Source organism: Rissa tridactyla, chromosome 9 (genome assembly GCF_028500815.1).
Source record: "Rissa tridactyla isolate bRisTri1 chromosome 9, bRisTri1.patW.cur.20221130, whole genome shotgun sequence".
NCBI lineage: Eukaryota > Metazoa > Chordata > Aves > Charadriiformes > Laridae > Rissa > Rissa tridactyla.
The window spans coordinates 2,360,177-2,383,506 of NC_071474.1; the positions used below are offsets into that span (position 1 = coordinate 2,360,177).

Sequence of the window (23,330 nt, forward strand, 5' to 3'; positions counted from 1 at the left end):
AGATTGTTGTTGTACATACCACGGCCAAAAATACCTCTCTTGCTTTCCTTTCTAACCATATGCAATAAAGACTTCCAGGAAGTTCACTCATTGGCTAAATTTCACATGAGAAAAATCCCTGTGGGCTCTGGTATATCCAAAACCAAGACCAGATGGAGATTACCTGGAAGAAAGGAACAAAAAAAACCAAACAAGAACTAAACAAAAATATTATTTTAGACTTTTATTTGAAATGGGGGTCAGCATTTGTGCAAACATTCTCATCTGCAGTGAATTACCTCCGTGACCAAAGTAGCAGAGAAAAAGGCTAACACCAAAGGTAATGTTTAAAGCTAACGGAGCAGAGACTTCGGCATCGGAAAAACTGGCCACTGATCTGCAACTGCTTGGTCACATTCATTATTTGTCTTAAAAACTGGTTTTGCCTGAGCTTTTTGGGAAGTAACCCCGAAGATACTTGCCATGCTTGGGAGAGAAGCGCCCATCCAGTGGAGAAGGTGCATTCTTCTACAGTAACATCTAAAATGTGTTGATTAGAGATTTGAAGGACAAAAATAATTTTACAAATATAACAGCACACAGCAATTCTAACAATTCTAACAAAAACCGTCAGCAGTATCTGAAATACGGAACCCATCTGATGGACGGGTAGATCTGCAAAAGCCACGGTGTACTGGGAATCGTAGTACAAGTATAATTCCAATGGTCCCCTCGGAATCTATTGTTGAAACAGTGCCATTACTATTATTTTTCATCATTTGAAAGTGAACATAAAACAACTGCTGCAAAAATCTGTAGATAACAAAAGAAATAGCAGAATGATAACAATACGGACAATCGGTTCCGTAGAGGAATCTGGGCTGCTGGCCTTAGCGGTAAGGTGGCATTTAAGTGTATTTATTTATAGGCAGAGGGGCATCGGACCTACTTTCATGTTGGAAGCCTGTATTTTAGAAGACAATAGGTTTGAAAGGGAATTTAGGGTCACAGGACTCTTACGGTTTAGTGACAAAGACAGCATGATCCCTCTATGTATTCCATTCATGAGATTTTAACACCAGATACTGTACTTCAGGAACGACGGTATGAGCATCGGGGGCGTTTATTGTGACTCCTCTGCTTTTCAGCAGGTTTTTTTTGTGAAAGGGGGATATTCTGAACACCGCCCTCAGAAACCATGGAAATGTACCGTCTCAGTTAATGTTACTTCGCATGCCAATGCGGAAGGAAAACCAAGCCTGTTCTTACAGATGAGAAAGCGTTTCCAGAAGCATAAAGAACAAGGCATTTAAACATTTTCCGTTAACTATTCTTTCAGAGCATCTGCTTTCGAAGGTTGCTCTTCTTCCAATTTCAGTTTGTTTTCTGCTGTAATTCCTAGAATTGCTTCTATATCTCGAATTACCATCTGCAACAGATTCAAGGAATACAAGTTATTTAACGGGCATTATAATGAAATCTAGCAGCCCAAAGGCACAGCTGGTTGTACTTGCCTTGAAAAGGTAACCCGCGTTACACAGGCCGTGATGCACCAACTGAACTCACTGTTACTTTGGGGGCAGTTGGGGGAATTATTGGTAAACATGTACAGATCTCAGGTAAATAAAAAATACAATTCGTTGCAATTTGTACCTCTAATTAACCAACAGGTGTTCTATTTCACTTATGTAAATCATTGTTAACTCACTGCAAAGAAAAGTTCCCTTTCATATTTTTCTTCAGTGGTTGCTTTTCACTCCCTCACATTGAAAAAAAAAAAAAAAGGGGTTTTTTTTTGTTTGTTTGTTTATTCTGTAACATGTTGAAATTTAATTATATCTTCTCTAAAACTGTCGTTTCACACTCTGCTGCTCAGAGGAAAATACAGTCAGAGTTAACACTGGAAAGAATTTGGTATAAATTACATTATGTGATTTGAGATACAAATCTGTAATACAGTGCTCCCCTTCGCCTTTCTACAAAACGCTTACAAACAGGATCTTAGAAACTTTTTATAAAGTTAAAGGTGATATAGTTTAGCAAAAGAACTCCCTCCGGAAAGTTTAGCTATTCTCTGGAATCAAAAAGCAGCATTGTAATGAGTGCTCGTTGCAGGGCACGGGGTTGGATTCATTATTGCTTTACTGTCTCCTTTAGCCAGCGAGGTCGGCACAAAGGAGCTGCCGAGGAAAGGTGGGCACTCCTGGGGGAACGTCCCCAGCGTGATGAGCCCCCGCGCTTTGTCCTGCCTCCCCCCGCACCACCCCAGAGCATCCTCCGGCACGCAGGGACGGGGGCCGCGGGCAGATTCAAAGAGCAGAGAAAATTGGGAACAAAATTGACTTGTGAAATTGCTGGCGGGGTGAAAGATGCGAACCAACGGGTTAAGTACTCAGTGGCTGCCTGCTTGAAAGAAATCAGTGTTAATAATCTAAGGAGCTATTATAAACTGAGAAGTTTGTTTCTAATTTAGGATTTCTACCTTGATGATGTCCCTTTAAAATAAACCAGACAATTGTGACAGAACTGTCTGAGGCAGTGCCAATAGCTCCTTTGCTCTTACAAAGGACAATCAGAGGCATTACATTACAAATAATTTCACGCTAAAGTATGTCTCTTTTCAAAGAAAAAGTTTCAAACTTAAATTTAACTAACAGGTTCATTGGGAGACTTACTATATTGACCTAGACACTGTAAAATACATACCGCTAACAATAAAAAAGGAATGGTTTAGCACTTGTTTATGATACAGCATGAGGTATTTTCAGCCCTTGTACAGAAATTACCCAGGATCGTTAGTTAATTAACACCTCACCTTAAAATTGGTCTCGCCTTGCATATTAGGTGCTGATATTTCTTGATGGATGATGAAGAGATTGCGAGCAAAGGTCACGAGGACCCCCTGGAGATCCTCTCCGATTGTTCTGTTAATGATATCCAAACAAATGAGTTTACCAATGATTCCCTTCGCATGCTTAAAAACAATCGCCCTCTCATTTGTGCCTGTCTGGTGATGGAATTTAATGAGTATTTTCAATCTCACAAGGTGGCAATCTTCAGGGAGATATGAAAGATGAGGCTCCATTTTAACTTGTCAACAGAAAGGATTTGTGTAATAAATAATTTTTATTAATCAACTTCGCAGAAGTGGTAAGGTTTCAGCTACTCCAAGTAAAAGGCTACCGTTGAGTTAGGACTGAGACACTACAACGCTTTAAATACCCAGATTAGTTCAGAAGAGCTGTTGCTTCTGCCTACAATTTATGGAAGACATCCGAAAGAGAAATTTCAACGGTGTCAGCATTTCTGAGATTGTTGTAGCTTTTGAGGCTTTGGTTTCTCAGTGGTACATCCAGACGCTCAATACACACGGTCTTACAGAACAGGATGTTAGCTGAGGAAGAACGTACCTCATTTACTGACTGGAATGGACAACAGATCTCCAATGTAGTAAAATGGATGATAATTGACATAGATGTTTCAGGTATTTCAGTGATTTTATAAGATCAAACTGTTATATTCTTGAAAATATTTCCAAATCAAGGTAATGAAATCTCATTGAAAATCTGATGGAAGACAACTCTGGGATCAGAACGTATGGCAAATATATTTGAGAGTATTCTGGTAACTTCCAATTCAAGCTGGTGATCCAAGAGGTATCGTTCCATTTCTTACCAGGGGAGCAACTACTGACGTGTTGCTCCAAAGGAGTTAGGAAGAACGTAGGTAGGATGCGCTACCTCTAACGTAAGGACTCCGTTTTCCAAGGCGCGTGGCTAGCAAAGTGGAATCGCACCCACAGGGACAAGCCAATCCAACTCTGAAAAGGGCAGCTTGTTCTCTTCTCTTTGGTTCCTCCCCATCTATCTCGCACAACGCTCATGCTCACTATATACCTCTCTGTGGACCGAGTCTATCTCAGCCTCGCTGAAAACCAGTCCAATAAAAGAAAGCTTTCTGCTGAGTTATTGACCTGAATCAGCTCCTGGAGAGATGTAAAAGTACCAGAGACTATGCGAAAGGAGGGTGGGGAGGGAGGAGGACTTCATAGTTGGGGTCAGGGAAGGAAAGCCTCCTAGAAGAGTCTACTGGCTTATGGAACACTTCCAGATGCCTAAATCACGTTTTCAGTGGTTCCTGTAGATATTTTACAAGTTCTTGTTTACAGCGCAATCGTGTCAGCTGCCTACATTGCGACTGCAGGTGAGTGCAGCGGAGTATAGGAATAACTAAGCTTTAAACAAACGCGACGCACTTGTATGCTACCAATAGCCCCAGCCACAAGGAGCTCAGAACCGGCTGAAAGAATCGGAGCCCTAGAAACAATCTTTAGGATTCATTTAGTCCGTTCCCCGTGCTAGTGCGGGATCAACGCTACTTACATCATCCTGACAGAGGTTTATCTAATCTGGTACCAAACACTGTCAATGACAACCGCAATGAACAATCTAATTAGTGCTTCGCTTCCATCTTACGCTAGACATGAGTCTTTCTTGCTGCAAGCTAAGTTCATTTCTTCTCGTTCTACTCCCAAAGACATAGAAATCAGATTTTTCCTTCCTGCAGAGGCTTTTTATGTGCCTAAGGATTGTTAGCAGATCTCGCTTCTGCCTCCTCCCCCACTGCCCCTTTGGTCTTGCCTTGCAAATTGTGCCTTCCAGAACTCTAAACGTTTTCATTGCCTCCCTCTGAGTAGAAGGGAAGGATTGCTTCCAATTCTCCCAGGCTATATTGTTTACCTTTTTCCATAAGATCATGACACCATGACTCGCAGGCAGTCCGTAAGCCACTGTAACTCACAGATCCTTTTCTGCAAAGCTCGTTGTTCCTCATATTCATTACTACTAAGTGGAATTTCTTGCACCTGGTTCCTGAATGTAATTCTATTTTTTCATATTGTTTCTTTCAATTTGTCGAGATCATTTTAAATTCTATTCCTGCCCTCCAAAATACCTGCAGTCACATCCAGCACTCGAGGAAGCTGTTTTCTTATCCAGGTCATTAATGAAACAGCTCCAGCATCAAAGGAATACAGAACAGCCCGTTTCAGCCCCTCGCTCATTACATCCTGTTTTGGCAGTAAACTTTACATAAGTTCTCTCCGAGGAGAGGTTTTTCAATCGGTGTATAGTAGATTTGTGCAGATTATGCTTTCTTAGACTTCTTAGAAGTTCATATGTCTAAAGAATTACTAAACTATCAGATCTGCCGTTGCCTGACTGCCATCGATCACTGTGTGAAGAACAATATAAAAAGGCATTAAACTTCAACCTTCTTTGCATCCTGTACAGTTAGGTTTTTAATAACGTTGCCTGTAAAAGCAAGCCAGTGCTAATCCGTGTGCTCTCACAGCTAGAGTGCTATTGCCAGCGATTCTAGCCCCGGTGAAGCCAGTTGCAGTAGGTCTTTCGCCTGCAACGCAGTCAGGCTTTGATCTAAGCAGATTCCCGGACTTTTCTTTTTTTATTACTCAAGCGCTTAAAGCCTCCCTGAAACTTTTCAAAAGGCCAATCTTACAAGAAGTCATTATACTCTTCTGAACAGTGGGTGACAGCGGGTGGGCTGGAGCGCGTGGTGGTCGGGTCGTTCCTTTCCTTCCCGGCCCCTGGCAGAGCCCGGCCAGCGCGCGCTCTGCTGTCACCCTCCTCACATCCGTTGTGCTCCCAGCTGTTCACCAGGCTGCGGAACCGGCAGCGTGTACTTACAGCATTCCCAATCTGTATCGCTCCTGATCTCCGTACAATATAAAAACTGTTCCCTGTTTTTCCTGTTAAAGAAAAAGACAAAGTTGCTTTAATTAATCCTAATGATAATTATAATAAATGTATTAAACTCGGAGAGTGAGTACATAACATATCCAAGAAAGGCTGGGTTTGAATTGTGCGTAATGGATTATTGCTCCGTGTAAGTAGATTATTGCTCTGGCTTATTGTAGAGCATGCAATACATTAATTTTATGTAAATGGAATACATACAGCAGAGTCCATTCGACAGCAAATATTTTTGTGCCAAAGTAGGACGAGGTGGTCATAGGTATTTTAAAAATTATCTCCTTACCCAGTTATTTTTAGCAAGAGACAGGCTAACCCCTAAAAGCCTTACACACACTTAAATTGAAAGATGGCAAAAATATGCCTAGGTTTTCCTGTCTTTCAAGTTTATACTCACCTTAGATACACACAGGACATGAATTTTCATTAACCTGCCGCTCTGGTTCATCATGGGCCTGATATCGGTGGCAGTTTGGTCAGCAGCAAAACTCGGTTTGATTTCTAGATGCGCTAAGCCAGAGTTACCACCTTCCACCGAGAGGTCTCCTGAGCAGGCGCCATCCCGCAGGAGGGCTCATACTGAGAAACCACGTAAAGCTCTGCCTGTCCCAGTGGAGCCCCGTGCCCCAGGATCTGAAATCTCTATCTGCTGTTCCGTCTTGTGAAACATCTTCTCAACTCTTTTACGTTTCACTCTTGTACAGTTTTGTTCATAAGCCTTAAGCACTTCCTTTCCTAGCAAAGACTGCATTTCCCTTTCTGCATTCCTCCGTCAGCTCTCCATTATCACCGGACCTCTTGGCCTCTGAAGGTCTGTCTTCTCTTACGGGTACGGAGGGGTGTGCAAGGGCTGTGTGATGGCCAAGCGCTCTCACAAAAACTGTGTCATGAAGGTCCTAAACCCTCACCGCAGCTCCTGGCTGACAGCCGTAGTCCTGTTTGCCCGCAGAGCCGCGGGAACAAACCCGCCGGGACGGCATACTCTCTGCAGCCTCCGAGGGAGACACGGTCTCACTCCCTGCGTGTCACAGAAACGGGGTGGGATACTCCTCATCCTGCACTGCTCCCACTCTTACGCCACATCAGACAGAGATCTCAGTACTGCACTTCTTCAAGATTTATTCTCCAGCTAAAGTATAAAAAGCTGACGGGTAAGTGTTACAATATTAGACTAATTTTTACAGGAACTACTGAAGACCTTCATGCAATTCAGAGTTCGTTAATTAGCTTCATGAAAACACTTTAAAATAAAATCGGTTCTGAGGTACACCAAGCCCTCTTCAGCAAAACTGTAGAGCCAACACTGCTGTGTTTTTAACAGAACACTTAAACATTATACGATGCTAAACAGCACACTTAAACTTTGCATTGTGCTAAGTGGTCTCACCATATTAGAATTAACATACAAAAATTATGCAGAGTGAATATCACGTTTCCTAAGCTTTCCCGTTCATACCTGGAGGTCAAATCCAACACCGTGAGCTTGACACATCCGGAGGAGAACGCTGTAGGAGATTACCGAAAGGCCGGAGTGCCTCAGTTGGCTGCTTGCTACTGCACACCGGTTGCTTATTGGAGAAGGCTAGAGAGAACAACAGCAGATTCTTTATTTTCATACCAGTTTATATCAGAAACCAACAATTTACTATATAAATGGCTTTTTCACAGTGAAGTCATGTAAGTGTGGAGGAAGACTCCGTTTGGAGGAATTCCTGTCCATCACAATGTCTACCGAACACAGACATTTTCATGCAGCAAAATTAAATCCTCACCTCGTACTGTACGTAAACCCTTATATTATAGACCGGGTCTACAAGAGGCATTCTGTGAACCGCATTTTGGTATTTTCACAGCTTCGTTGGTAACTGAGCCCTGTGAAATCATTCCAGGTGGATCCCCCGAACCCATCCTGCCCCATGGTAACATCACGCTGTTCCAGACTCAGCTCTGCTCGACAGCAGAAATTCTAAAGCGGGTTACCAGTAGTTTTTGCCAGAGAATAAAAGGTTTTAACCAGATCTTCTAAAGCTAAATTTCAAGTGGCTTTCTCCAAGACTGAACATTCTGCTGCCGCATTAGTGGGCATATTTTTTCCAGCAAGTCTCCGAGAAGCCGCGGCCCAGTGACTCCGAGGAGCTGTACAACTGGTCCCAGTGGAGCTCCTGCTATGGGTAAAAATCAGTACAGCATCTGAGTTGAAACTCTGGTCGGTGCGTAGGACAAAAGAACAGAGATGTTGCATTGCGTAGAACCAGAGATATTCTCCTAAACCAAGGCTTTCCTGTGATGTTGTTTTTAATACCGGACTGTTCATTCCGAGTGGGGATACTGCACGTTGAAGCATGTAATTTACAGTATTTTTTTCTAAAATGATATTTGTTTTGACATTGACTCATTTAAGTTGACATAGTTGAAATCCTTATATAATACATCTCTGCCTGAAAATTAATCATGTTTATAATATTCTGAGAATTAATAACACCCATTGCTCAAGTCATTAACTTAAAAAAGGAGCTTCCAAAATCTGTTCTCTGCAGTAGGGGACCACAAATAAATGAATGCTTGATAAAATAATCCAAGTAGCAGTTTAACAAGCGTAAACTTGAATGTGGCTGCAATAACACAGAACTATTGTTTAAGGGTTGGCATCAGGTTGATGAGGTGCTTATTTCAGCTACAAAGCATGCATACACACGCATAATGAACTGCGGTATGAATTATTAATGTGTTGCTTATTTAGCCTCATCTGTCTAGAAGATAATGTATCCTAACTATAATGAGTGATTGGTTTTGTACATAATTACAGTAGCAGCAGTATCTAGGAAATTTGTTCTTTCAAAGAAGGATTTCTAAAAATAAAACCATCGCACAAACTCGGTTGCTGCTCCGTTTTATCAAAATCAAACCTACCCGGATTGAGGATATGTCATAAATTAAAAGGGACAGAATCATTATTAACATCATAATTTTACACAAAGTGTTTTACTTAATCATTCATTACAGATCATGTGCTGTAAAAGCATTTGTCTCTTGGTTTGTTTGTTTCCTTTTCTAAAGATATTTGCCTGAGAGAGCGCGTTTTTGTAGTTAACTCTTAAGGAGATAAAAACCTCAGAAATAAAGCAAGAAGAAAAATAAAGGATATAGTGACAATTTATGTTAATTCTGACAGAATTTTAATTAAAAAAAGTTGCTACTTGATTACTTTTCATTTCTAAAACTTGTACTACTGGGACTAATCGTATCTAATTTACTTCTCTCCAACTAAAAGTGGTTGCTTGACAAGAACAATAGATCAAGAGCTCATTAACCTCTAAATTACAGCTTCATGACATTTTTGGAATGGTGCTACATTCCTCCTCTATGGATGAAAAAGAGGGAGTTGTGAATCTTCTGTCAAAACGCGTAAAATGGCATCTGTTTTATCTCTACATGTGTATATATGCATATACTTATACGGACATTTCTTATTCCCTGACTTTTCTAAAGGCCTTTCTTCCCTTTTTAGAGGGACAGACGTATTAAATCCTGCACCAAGATTGATCTAATATAATAAATCAGCATAATAAGCAAGTCGTATGTTAACCATGCTTCTGTGACAGCGTGTTTATAAGGATGTCAAAGCAATACCCAAATACCGTCTCGTTTAAAATCCCATCCCGGGGAGGCACAGTTATGGACACAATCTTAACGACCTTCCCGGGAGCTGAAAGGCAAGATCTGCAAGAAGCAAGTGCCACAGCACTCGTTGTATCAGTACCTAAACCTACAATCCTGAGCACCTCGGCCTCGTGTGCAGCACCCACGGCGAGCGCCTGAGTTCACAGCGTACGGGTGACACCGAGCGTGGCTGAATCCGACCCGGCAACGGAAAACAGAGACTGCGCGGGGACGTCAGGGCTCCGCTCCCTCGCTCGGTGTTGCAAACAGGCGCTTCTCCCCCTTGGGCTTTGCACCTCGGGCCCAGAGAGAGTGAGCAGGAGGGAGTACGACGGCATAATCCTGCTTAGGGAACTCACCTTAGTTAGGGTGCTGTGAGGCTTTCTTCCTGTCCAAATACTGAATATTAGTAGTGAGCAATTAGATGGATGCAGGACTGAACGAAGGTTCTGAGAACCAAGATTTGGGTTTACCTCAGGTGCGAGCTGGGTAGGATTTAGGTGTCCAGATCCTTCTGCAGATGTCGCCCTGATTGTTTTACCCTCGGTCTTGTGCGTGAAAGTACAAAGCTGGGGTAGAACTTCAGCGCTCTGACTTCTGATCGCAAATCAGAGCTCAGGAGCTGAAGGCTCACGTTTCTCCTTGACTGCTTTGAAGTTACTGCTATGCTCAGGCAGTGCTTTCACCTCCTTCCTTTTTCTTGCAACTTACAAATTACCACATTTTTTACAACTTGAAAACTACCTAAAATATTTGGAAGTTGGTTACTACCACAAATCAGTATTACTGATTACAAAGGATGAATAATCAGGTACCCATAAGCACCCAGAACCTTTCTTTTAATTTCTCATGTGATGGTATCCCGTTTACTTTCATTAGCCTTCTAAAATCTAAAAGTAGCAGTTTAGAATCTGAAAGGAGCAGATTCATAGAATCACAGAATGGTTCGGGTTGGAAGGGACCTTAAAGATCACCCAGTTCCAACCTCCCACCTCCCACCAGCCCAGGCTGCTCCAAGCCTCGTCCAGCCTGGCCTGAACTCCTCTAGAACAGTGATCTAGGACAGATTTTGGCTTTTCGGTAATTCACATCAATAATTTTATTTGTAAACAAATAACTGCTTACGGGTTTTGTCTCCTCGTGCTGAATACGTTGGCTTTTCATTTTCTTTGAACCAAGAGATACTTCAAAGCGACTAAAGCGACAATCCAGATTTCCATCTGTCACGTACAACATGAGCTGAGTCAAGGCCAGCTGGTCACTATAGCAAAGGTCAAGGTCTGTTGCCCATACCTAATCAAAGCACAAACAGGTGCATTAAAATAAAAAAAAATAAAAGAAAAAATAGAGAGAGAACAGGGAGGCTGAAACTCGGCAGTCGTGTAAAGGAACGTCTATGCCTTTATTTTCACACATGTTGGTTTGCGTACCTGTGGTTTCCTCGTGCATCATCGGCAGCGATAAACCACTTCCAAAGCGGAACAATCAGAACTCGTATGTAACTTCAAAAGTAACTTTTCAGAGAAAACCGAAAGGCTAGGGACAGAACAGTGACCTGTACTACCCGCATTTTAGCAAGGATTAGAAAAAGTAGACGGATGAGCTCAACAGCTGTAAAGCCTGTATCCCATTAAATGGGTGATTATCTAAATACTAAACATCGCACCTGGATTTTTCCGCTGAAGAATAATTAATGTTAAATAAAGTCGGCCTTGAGTTACAAATGGGTATTTTGAGATGGAAAAAGGGAAGTTCCAGAAGGCAAAGCTAAACTGAGTAAAAGGAGTAGGGAAGTGTGAAATCCGCGTGTAAGGCGACGCATCGCTCACCACAGGGGCTGAGCAAAGCCCGTTCCCGTCGCAGCACACGGCTTTATCAAACAGGGGGTACTTCGGCAGGGCTCTGCTTCCACTCGCCGCTGGTTCGTGGTGCTAACTCAGATTTATACTCACTCAATCACACAAGAAATCAGACCATAACATCGTGGGGCTGCCGAGGGAACGCGTCCCAGCGGCGGGCAGAAGGGAAGCCCAGCCCACCCACGCGCAGGACGTACTCGCAGGCGATGATAAAAGCCCCACGTCAACCTCAGGAAGATTTCAGGGCATTAAAGCGTGTAAAAGGCAGGCAGGCTTTGTGAGGCCGGTCCACGCCGAGGGTGTAGCAGAAGGAAGTACCACGGATCACTTCTGCGAGGCTCCTCTGCCCCCGGTAACCCCAGCATGGCTTCACCCGGGAGCTTTTCCCTCTTAAAAAATGCTTGTGCCTGCTACGTCAGTGAGAAATGTTAACGCGCACAAATATCTGCCCTACAGTGGACCCCTTTAAAACAAATCTAGCGGCGAATGACTCGAATAAGCCTCTGAATGGTAAATGGCGTCATTATAAGGATATTAAGAGGTCAGGCAGTCAAGGCCTCTTGGTAAACTGGAGTTAATTTCTGAATCATATGCACATAGTAATGCCCTTTTTATAATAGCGAATAAATCACATCAGTAACAGTTGTTAATATCTAACTGCCAAGTATCTGTTGCTGTATTAAATATCCTATTTGTCAACTTAAATATTTCCTGCTGCATGGTATAAAATGCAAATCGGATGCTAATGACTGGCTTTACTTAGTAATAGGGGAATATTCCCCAATTATAATGCTTAATTTTCTTCAATAATTTATTCTTTATCATCACTTCTGCAAGACAGGAAGGAACTTTCAGATCGATTTGTACTTTTCCAGTATGCACGAACCTTTTCAATGAGCTGAAGAGTAAGTATAAACTATACATACTCTAGAAGCATTACATTCATTTCCATAAATATTACCAACAAAGCAGTAACAGCTGATGTGTCTTGAACCTTGTTTGAGTTGGATTTTAGAGTCACAATTAAAGTTTTGCCCCCCCGACCCCAAAAGAGATGCCTGGGCTGCATGAGGGGACCAGGGACTATTGAAAATCGTGGGTGCCCAAGGGCCGTTCGTAGCTCAAAGTGAACTGGGTTCTCCTAATCCAGACCCTGCCATTGCACCTGCCTTTCTCTAACCTCCAAGTCCGCCCCAGCGCTACCTGGAAGCTCTGTTGATGCACGAACAGAGAGGCAGGAGACAAGTTTGACTGACGGTGGACCCTAAAATGGCTGAGATGGAAAAAAGAAAAGTTAAGTAAAGACGTCACCGCGGCCAGAGCGCGCCTGGGTAAGTACAAGGGCTGTGTTCTCGCAATGCGTAGGGAACGGGTTGAGCGTTTAACAGCAGATAAAGGATTAAAAAGTGCAGCCTGGCAAACTTAAACAGCCACTAGCACAAGACAAATTCATTACACCCTGGTAGAGATTCAGACAAACCGTACCAAGCGTGGGGCAGCACATACAGTTCGCAAGAGTTACTCAACAAATCCCATGTTGTCAGCAACTAAAATTGAAGTACATGCAAAGCGACATTGTTTTTGTTTCAGATGTAGAGAAGAGACCCATTAGTTACGCGTGTGATACATTTCACGTACTCTGAACAAAACCCAGCGTGCCAACCTGGCTCTAAGGCCCCCCTGGCACGTTCCCAGTCCCTGCCCTGGGCAGGCACAGCAGCGCTCCCGCATCCCCGCTCCAGCCCCATCGCTGCCCCGGGAAGGGGCTGTAACACAGGGAAGTGGAGAAAAAGCTTTTAGCGGGGCAAGTTTCATGCTGGAAATCACAAGACCAACCAAACGCTATTTTGAGGAGTTTCTGTTACTTTTAGGGTGTATCTTTGGACGTGGTGTCGTCACGTCAGACGGGCTACCCTCAAAATGAAGGGCTCAGATCGACGGGGTGGAGCGATGGCCCTGCCGTGTAGTGAAGGCAGGTGTCCATCCCCTCCCCTGCCTGCTACTCTCTAACATTGTAGGAAGGACAGCTCTGAACACCTGCTTAAGCCACAGTTCCATCCTACACCGGTAAAGTCAAGGTATTTCTTTTGTTTTTTTAAATACAGGGTGTGGATCTCCACAGCCCCGAGCATGAGGGGGAGGAAGGCAAACATGGCTGGGAGCCACCTGTCCACCTCCTCTCATCCTGGGCCTGCGCCTGAGGCTGAACCACCCCCACCGCAAGTTAAAGCGGCCAAATGGTCATTACTGCGAGCCAGCTGGGATCACCCCCGAGCAGCCTTCTCCTGGCTCAGGACCGTCAGAGAACACTAGAATGTAGCCACGTCCCTTTCTGCCCTGGATGCATCCCAGAACATCCCTAATGTGGGGAGAAAGGAAGGAGGATCAGGTGGGATAAGATTCCAGCTTCATCCTAGCAGGGGATTCCCTTTTGCCATGGAAATTCAGAAACGCCCTTTAAGCCCCCTCTGTAGTGCTACAGAAGCGGGAAAGACACAGGGCCTGGGCAACGGCACTAACTTTATTTTCATGGGATTGGCAACAGGATAATTTTTTTTTCCCATTTTATTAGCTCAAATGCAGCCCTAGCTGGCTGAATCCTTTGACGGAACAATTTCTATGTCCCATTCCAGTTCCTGAAGGCCACAAATGCTCTTTGAAAAATTATAGCAATTAATAACGGGCAACATTTGTGGTAGTTCTAAGCAAGGGTGGAAGTTCGGCAGGCCTGAGTCCGGCCAGTGCGTCCGTGTGACGACAGCAGCTGTGCAGCCGCTTACAGTGGTTACAGCGATGATGGTGGTTACAGCGGTTATAGCCTCTTCTTCTGGAAGTAGGCAGCGGACATCTGTGTGCTGGCTCTGTCAGCCTGGCACCTTTCACCAATAATATATCAATATTTATTCCCAAATGGAAAGGGGTAGCCCATTATATCACACTAAGCACATGTTGACCGTATTGAAGTTAGCAGGTGTCCCTTGAGTGTAATGACCTAAAATTAATTGTAATAAACAAAGAAAACAGCACCAGAATCCTTTAGATCTGTGTCTAAGGAATTCTAATTAGGTGGACTCCACAGTCGATGACTTCTCATTTTCTGTGAGGGTGCCACCAAGCTTATGCTATGATCACATATTTCCACTGCTTTGACCGTGCTGTTTGGCATGCAGAGCACTGAGCTACATCAGCACGGCCAGAGCTGCCACCAGGAGCAGACATGGAGAAGACCATGAACTGAGAAAAACATCTAATGTTACATCAAGGCGAGCTGAGCACCTCACGACCATGACCAATCTGGGCAACATAAATTAGACATACCTATTGCTCTCTCTTCTGCGGCTGAGGGAGCTGGGGGTGCTCAGCCTGGAGAAAAGGGGGCTGAGGGGAGACCTTCTCGCTCTCTGCAACTCCCTGAAAGGAGGGGGTAGCCAGGGGGGTCGGGCTCTTCTCCCAAGGAACAGGAGATAGGACAAGAGGGAACGGCCTCAAGTTGCGCCAGCGGAGGTTAGGATGGATATTAGGACAACATTTTTACACTGAAAGGGTTATTGGAACAGGCTGCCCAGGGCACTGGCTGAGGCACCATCCCTGGAGGGATTTAAAAGATGGGTAGACAGTGCTTAGAGATACGGTTTAGTGACGGGTTTTGTCAGAGTTGGGTTGATGGTTGGACTCCGTGATCGGAAAGGTTCCTTCCAACCCAGGCAGTTCTGTGATTCTGCTCCTTTTGCCACATTAAAACACCAGAGCACGGGAAGCTCTCAGCTCGGCTGCTCCTTCCAGTCCTGCCGTCCTGGTGCTGCCGGCCGGCCTTAGTGATGCATCACGCAGCGTGTGAGCCGAGGCAGGCACAGAAAAGAGGGTATGGTGGAAAAAGCAGCATTAACAAAGGTGGCGCCGGTCACCCCAAACAGAGACACGACTCCTCAACTGAAAGAACAGTCTCTGTGAAGGATGATGGAAACTTTTGATTCCACAGACAGCTCCTCTCCTCCTCTCCTTGCTGTGAGAGGCACAGAACACTCCGCGAGGAAGAGGCAGCGTCACGTACAGACCTCCAGCGCTGCTCCCCACCATCGCTGGGATCAGATTGAAGGCTTTGCCCACATATTCTTTGGTTCCCTGCGTACTTTCTAGCACTAGATTATGTATGGCAACTAAAAGGGCGCTCATCATCCTCAACATGACCACTACTAACTAGGGGGAGCTCAGGCAGGCTCCCGCTATTAATGCCTTTGAAAACTGAAAGGTAGAAGCAGTTAAAACTGATAGAGAAGTCAGGGGGGAAAAGGTAAGAGCGGCACTACACGGTCTCTAACGAAAAAGTACCCAGCATCAGATAAAAGCAGTGAGGAACGGATCTCGATACAGTTTCCAGCAACGCCTGGTGCGAGAGCGGAGCAGGGAACACCGCTTCCCAGCAAGGTTCCCGTTTCAAAGGCAGGAGAATCCTCCCAGTTCAGCACCAACAGAGCTGTAAAACAAGCAGGATGTGACATTCCTGTCTGTGGCAGACTTTAACTGAAAAAAACCCCTTACGCGCAGAAACGTGAACCTAGTGAAATTGATTAAAGGCTTTTCACTTTGTCTCAGGACATAGAACAGTCGCTGTTCCTGCAGCCTATTCAAAAAAACCCCAAACCCAACCACGCAAACTGAATGAAAACATTTCTTAGAAACATCAACCCAACTCCACCTTTGTGGCACATAATCTTCAAGACAGTCCTCAGCTCCACAGAGCTCCAAGCACAGGCAGAACAAGCGAAACATCAGACCTACTTATGAGTTTGGGCTGTTCTTCTCTTAGCAGGCGAGAAAGTTCGTGTAGGTGCAGCTCTCCAGTAACATCTGTTGGATTGCAACAGGTTTTCCTTTGAAGTAATATAAAATTGGTGTCAAAAGCTGCTAGAATGCCCTGAAAATCTGAGCTGTGGTGTTGGTTTAGGTATTTATTTTTTTTATTATTTCTTTATGAATATATCTCCATAGTTTATAAAGCAATGCCAGTGGAGGTCAAGCAGTTAATAGCCAGATGAATTACCATCTCCTCCAGTAAATCAGGAGCTGTTTGGAGAAGGCCTGTGCAAGGGTGAAGTTTAAGTAAAGATAAAGAATGAGACAATCATACAGATTAACAAATATCTATTACTTGAGGCCATCCCCATTTTCTGAGGATATACAATAAGGGCATGTCTGCAATCATAGGTATTTATGATTGTAGGCACCACATCCTGGTAGGACTGCATGGGAATTTAGCATAACACAAGGAGCTTTAACTTGAGATTTTGGGGACTTCCAGGACACTTGTGTGTTCAGAAATTGAGTGGAACAGAGCTCACTTGTTAAGTTTAGAACTGAAATTGGATTTTCAAACAACAAAGTTGAAAGATAACCAGATCTAGGTTTTTACTATGAGTTATGATTTTTTAAAAAAAAAAAAAGGTAGAGGCAGTAGGAAGGATTTTAGATATTCTTAAGAGTGGTTCTAGATTAAGCTAAGCAAAGCACAGATTAGGACTTTCCAGAATCCCATCACTGGGAAAAAAAAATAAAAAAAGAAATACATCCTGCAAGACTTACTGGCTGTTTGTCCAAGGAAATACGATGAAGTGTGGAATTGCTCCCTTTTCCACAGGCTGCCAAGTGCTACCAGGAGACTCTCTCCTTCAGCGCGTGCAGCTGAAGAGCCTGCGCTTCATGGTAAAGACAGCTCAAGTGAATAAAGTCACAATTACAGTGTAATTCTTTACAACTGCCATAAAAATGCTTCAGCTTTAAAACGTAAACTTGAGAAGGGAAGGAAACATAAATTCTTAAAGAGCTACTAAATTATAGCTTTTCTTTCTCCAGTTTAACCGTTTTATCTGCATCTAGTATTGATGTTTGCGTTACTGTAAAGAGCACACCTGCTATTTTTAAAGAAGTGGTTGAATGACACTGTAAAAATGGCAATTGTCAAAATATTAATGCAACCTGGGCGTTGAAAAGAGAGCTTTTTTTTATGACTTTTTAAAATTCACAATACAATTGATTATTTCAGCAGCGATCGCAGGCAGGATCTTATCCGGCTGCCACCTCGTGGCAGCTGCTGGGATGGTCTGGTGCTGGCCCAAAAGCTTCAATTTTAGGGCTGTAGAACTGGCCCTAACCTCTGTCCTGCTGAATATAAGATGGTTAATGAAAATACGCTGGCCCTTATTTGAAAATAACACATAGAAAATGCTACATTCTGTCTGGAGAAATTTTAAAACACGTACGTGCATAGGGAAGAATGCATCCCGCCGGAACCATCCCTCAATTAGCTCAGCTGTAAGGCCAGAGCTGCCCGACGGCCTTCAGAGACACCTGGACTCTGCTCCAATTTGCTCATCCAAACCCCAGACCTGTGACTGGAACGGAGGGAGAATGCCCACCTAAACCTTCCTGGCTCTATAATTCTCCTTTCGGTATGTTCCGCCTCATCTCTTCCTCCGTGCCCACACGGAACAACTTAATCCGGTGTTCTCTCACTATTGCTGCAAGAGGTACGGGGCTGCGTGAGCTATCAGACCGGTGGAAAAGGTGACTTACGACCCCGCTTCTCCAAACTATCTGTCCACAGATCTATGAACATAAGTAAGTTCACGCATTCAAGGAGTCCCAGTCAATTAAATGGACTTATTTAGGTGCAGCTCCTTGATAAGTTGGGATCTGAGCAGCATCCAGTCAATATGGTGCAAGTCTTCCCTTGGAAGGGTCAAGGCCTTGCTCTTAAAGATCAGTCTTGGAAAACAGAGTGGGAATCAGAAGCAATTCAGTCCAAGTTATGCACCTAATTTTTCTCCTCCACTTCTTCCCCCAAGACATTGAAAACAGCGTGTCTCCGTCTCCCCTTCCCTCGGGAGCAAATCACAGATGCTTAGAACTGAAATAGAAATAGAATCCCGAGGCAAACAGAGATTTGTGCCAAGTCCCCAGCTCTCTCTGCCCCTCAGACCCCTGCTGGGGCGCTCGCAGCCAGGCAGCTTGTGGCAGCCGATGCATAATCCCGCGGGTGCCCCACGCCGCGCTCCGGGGCAGGCAGTGCGGAGAGCAGTGGAGGCAGCGGCAGGCTCTGCCTCGCCACCTTCCCCAGCTAACCCAGCACTGCCGCTCCGACCTCAGCCTCAGTTATACACGAAATAAACAATGAAATGCAAGAAATGAAGTACAACGCGCAGCAGACCGTGGGACAGACAGGTGCGAAGACTATCAGACAGGAGTTAGATCCTCCTACAGGCACTACCCTCCATGCTGTTGGTTGCAAACTGCGACCTCCTCCAGTTCTATCCTAATTTAAGGAAGAGCTATGTGTAGATGGAGGACAATACAATCTGCAGCCATCTCTGAATTACTTGCTGTACGTAGAAGCGGTGGCAAACAGGCCAGCTAGGAAATCTCCCCCGTGAGGACGAAGGAAAGGGAGCTGGGCGAGACCTGGATATGAAGGAGAAGCACATGGAAAGCCCAGTGGAAACAGGAGGCAGTATCTTACATCTGAAAGGTTACAGCATCGCCCAGCTCCTGCGGGCCTGAGGACAGCAGCATTTTTGTCACATTTTGGTCACTGTAGACTGCAAGAACTGCAAGAGTAAAGATATCGCTGTGCCTCTGACGGACACAAAACTCTGCAGTGACCCAAAGCGAGATTACTTTCTCATTTCTACATTCACTCTGGCTTCCCGTTGACTTACGCGTTTGACAGACAGGCTTTATTCCATATCCCTCACACAGAGTCTCTTTGCTACTAGTGCTCCAAAGGAAGACAGCAACGGGAGAAAAGCACACTGAAGGAAAAGACTCGCTAACAGTAGCGATCTAAAAATGCAAGCAATACCCCCGTTTTTCATATCAAGATTAATTTTATGGTTATGACATACAGATTTTTAAAGGCTTTCAGATGAAGAGCCTGAAACTCAAAGTACGCGCATTTCTTTCCTCTGCTCCGAAGCCCCTTCGCACGAGTGCGCAGGGGAAGTAGATGTGAAGAGATGGATTGCAGCGTACAGCCGCTCCGGACGCAACGGCGGAAATACATTTTCACTTATTTGGCCCTTCACATTTCCTAAAGAGTTGTATTTATGTAGCACGTAACTTTATGAAGGTTTGAGGGATTTTTAAGTGTTTAAATACTCAGACTGTATTGGTAACAGATGTTCAATGATATATTTAATTTTTAGTTTTACTGAAAATATCATGTATCGGTTGATATTTTCCATAAAATATAACTTTGAAAGAATGCGTAAACATGCTGTACTTCCAGGAAATGTATCTGAGCCTTTCAGCTACTACATTAAAGTGGGCACTTCTGAAATTAGTGAGCAAATGTTCTGAGAGTCTAATAGGATTTCTTGTTTGCCAAAAAAATAGTACTTTCAGAAGCACAATCTTTTGTGTAATCTCTCTCTCACAAGACAGATGGCATCATTAATTGCCTCTGCATCTAGTTAAATTTTAAAACCTGTGCTTAAATAATGTTAAAGTTGTGGTACATGCTGACAAACATAGGAAATATTAAGGTAGAGTCAATTAGAAACAAGGGAAGAAAATGAAGCCAGAACAGCCAGGAATAATACGAGGCCACAAGAAATGGCTGATTTAATACGTCCATCTTCGTGCCAGGAAGTGTTCCAACCTTAATAATCTAGGAAGCATTTCTGCGTTTGGGTGAACTCCTGACTTGAGTGAAGCAATTGGCAAAACTCTCAAGAATGTCATCCCTTAATCTTTTTAAAGCAACTTTACACGGAACTTTACATAAAGCAACTCTATGGCTTATCGGCAGTTCTCATCACAGCGCCTGCGTAAATACGTTTTGGGAGTCAAATGTAACTGTGAGCTGTATTTCAAAGCTAACATTATTCCAAGTCTCTGGTTTACCACAGTCACCCTACAGTGCTATCAGTAACCAAAAGCCTGATTTTAAGCCTTCTCTGAGTTTAAAATGGAATATAATTACCGTAGCCCTGCCAAAGAGCCAGCTTTTGCCAATAGATACCATATGCTAACTCTTTGGTTTTAAATACAAGCCCTGTGTTTAAAGCCTTTTCTCACACCATACAAGCTGTGATTGTCAGACACGTAGGAGAAATGGACGCCCAAAGGGATTTGAGTGTGTTCGGCCACACCACCTTCGCAAAGTCCACCCGTACCACGTGGCCCAGCCCACTGAATACGGACATGTTCCCTTTTACAGCGTAACATTTTTTAAGGTCTCCTAATTGAAGATTGTAGAAGAAAACAATATAAAACGAGCATAAAAACAATGAGATGCATTGAAAATACAAGAAAAAAAAATAGAGACTGGATGCTGAGATCTTGAATTGGCATCCGTATCCATATGCCAATTTTTAATTTGTATAGTTGTACCCGGTAAGTTCAACAATACTATTCATCACTAACAATAAGGATTTTATCTTCTCTAAAAGTTATCTCATTTTCTTTAGTCTTTGAACACAAGGCCACTACCAGAACACTGAAAGCTCAATCTCTTCACCCAGATTTTACTTCATCTGTTTTAATCTGGCGTTATGCTTTAGGTTTTTACGCCTGCCATAATATTCAATCCTATTGGCCAATTTCAACCAGATTTGGAAGAAGGTAAGAGCATCAAATATACTAAACTCCCATGAGATTCCTAAAATAAGTAAGCGGACAGAGGAAAGAGGCTTTACAATGGGAAAGGCTGCAGGGAGAGTTCAGCTGGAGAACACGTGGGAACTTAACTCCAGAGCACAAATTTATGGGAAGCCTGGCTTCACTGTTTTTAAGCTCATGGAAATATTTTTAAACAGAATACGGTATCCAATAATGCCCTTCATTTGGTTTTCATAGTGTCTGACTGGTGAAAGAATTTAGTAGATTACATTGTGACGAAGAAATCTGACCTTATGAATAAACAAATTCCAGATTCCTCTAGCGTAGAAACATGCGAAGTCAGTATTTTGTTACAAACTGTGATTAAGGCTGATCATCAACGTTCATGCCAGGGATTAAATTGCTTCTTTAAACCCATTCTCTTACCTATTTGTTCCTTGGCACTGAAAGCAGTATGTGTTGGGACAGCATCCTCCACCACTTAGAAGGTCTGGAAGTTCAGTTATGGATTATAAGGGACAGTGGCCACCTCTCCTCTGCTTCCCTGCCATCCATTGTAGGCAACAGCAGATTCTGGAGCCAATACCCTTCTGCGCTCTTGATTTATTATATTACTTTTTATGTTGTCAAAGTTCTGATACAGCCGACTATGAGGTTTTGCTGATAGGCTTGTAAACACCGGCAGGGAGGACTAGGGTCACTTGAGTGGTTCTGATTTTACCTTCTGAAAAGACCCCATTACTCATCTACACAAAAGACTCTCCTGGGCAGAATTCCACAAGAAAGCATTTATTTAGTCCCTTCCATTCTGTTCAGTTATGCCTGACGTAAGTCACACGGTGCTCCAGCACTCCAAAACTGCACGGGCTTCCTAGCAGCATTTTCCTGTCTAGGTAATTCGAAGTGTTAACCTTGGAATTTCATTCTCTAAAATGCTCTGCTCTCAAGACTGCTCAATACCAGGCGTACAGGAAGCCTCAGAGTTTTGATAGACCAAAAGGGCTCTGATAAAACCACTCAGGAGCCCGTGCAGCCCACGTGGAAAACTCGTTAGGACAAGAATCTACAGAGGGAATTCCACAGGAACATTTATGCTAGAGATAAACAGCTTAAGCTATCCCATGGGCACATTTTTAGAAGCTACTGCCCCTCAAGTGAGGTGATGTAGATGCTCCCAGCCCCCTACATCCAGGAAGCGACGCAGGTTCACGTCAATCCCTGCAACAATATCTTTAATCATATGCACTGTCACGTGACACACATTGACCTCGGTCTGCACTTTGATATTGGGGGATAATTTTGTATCTGGTGTGAGATCGCGTCTGTCTGTCTTGCAGTAACTTACTCTCTCAGGCCACAAGCGAAATGGAGAGCCAAAGTGGTTTGAATGAGCGTGTTTTCCTTTTCATTCACAATGAGCCGATACCCCACGGCCAGCTGGTCTGTACCCGCTCAGAGACAGGAACGGCTGACCCAGGGCTGAGACACGGGAAGGGACTGCTTTCCATTACCACGCTCTCCGTAAATTAGCCATTATGCTGTAAACCAAATTGTTCATCACTGCTATCCTTTTTGCTATAAGAAATTGTCAGTATCCCCTCTTCCTTAGATTCATCCTCAAACCTCAGATCTGCCTTCTTACAGACACTGGTTTACTCAAAAGCGTACAATAATCTCTGTAATTATTTTTAAAGAGCAAAATACAAGAGATTCAGAACACTTTGAATCTAAAATAATCTAATCATTTTAGCCATAAGACCATCGTCTGTAATTACCAGCTTAATGTGGAATGCACTTATTTTAGGGAAAGAAAAGCCACTAGAAGAAATTAAAATATTATTTTCTTATCACTCAGCTTTGAAAGCAGCCCTACAGGTTTTGTTGGGTTGTTACTCTTCAGGCTGATGAAAAAGGTTCCTCAGGTCCACCTGGCACATCAGGTCTAAAAGTTATACTATTGTTAGAATAACCATGGGCTTTACTCCACATGCCTTTTGGCTTAGAAAGGAAGTTTGTTCAAAAGGGCAAAGCTTTCTGCTGAGAGATCTGTTGGGATCAAGTCGGAAAGCAGACATTTCTTGATCTCAAGGAGACAGCGTGAAGTAACAGGTCTGCCCCACTCACCTGCTGCTCCATGGTTTGTGGATGGATGAAAGTCACGAAATCAACAGAGAAGTAACCAAGCACTCCTTTAGATTTACAGGTTTCTCCAATTTTTAAGCAGAGCGAATTGAGAACTGCTGGGTCAACAGAACATTGTGGAATAGTAGTGCCAGATGACCGCAAAGGACCTTCAGCATGGAGCTGGTCTCCAGATGACACTATCTTTATCTCGCCTGTTGGCTCTATCAGCACATCCACCGTAAGGTTTGTGACATTTTCTGAGAGCGGGAAGGCTTCTATCACACCACCTAGTAAGAAATGAATTAGCTGTTAAGCTAGTAAT

The 23,330-nt window shown here is 43.7% G+C and overlaps 1 protein-coding gene across 2 annotated transcripts in view; it reads right to left on the reverse strand.

The window, feature by feature from the left end:
* Window positions 1–208: 208 nt before the first annotated feature.
* Window positions 209–23,330, reverse strand: part of IQCH (IQ motif containing H) — a 73,127-nt gene continuing 50,005 nt past the window's right edge. For both annotated transcript variants that reach the window (XM_054213509.1, XM_054213510.1), the window contains 6 exons: window positions 23,009–23,295; window positions 10,536–10,703; window positions 7,207–7,332; window positions 5,685–5,746; window positions 2,795–2,903; window positions 209–1,408 (listed from right to left, as the gene is read on the reverse strand). In XM_054213509.1, the coding sequence (XP_054069484.1) occupies window positions 1,307–1,408; window positions 2,795–2,903; window positions 5,685–5,746; window positions 7,207–7,332; window positions 10,536–10,703; window positions 23,009–23,295 (854 nt within the window). In that variant the 3' untranslated portion in view covers window positions 209–1,306. The remainder of the gene's footprint in view (window positions 1,409–2,794; window positions 2,904–5,684; window positions 5,747–7,206; window positions 7,333–10,535; window positions 10,704–23,008; window positions 23,296–23,330) is intronic.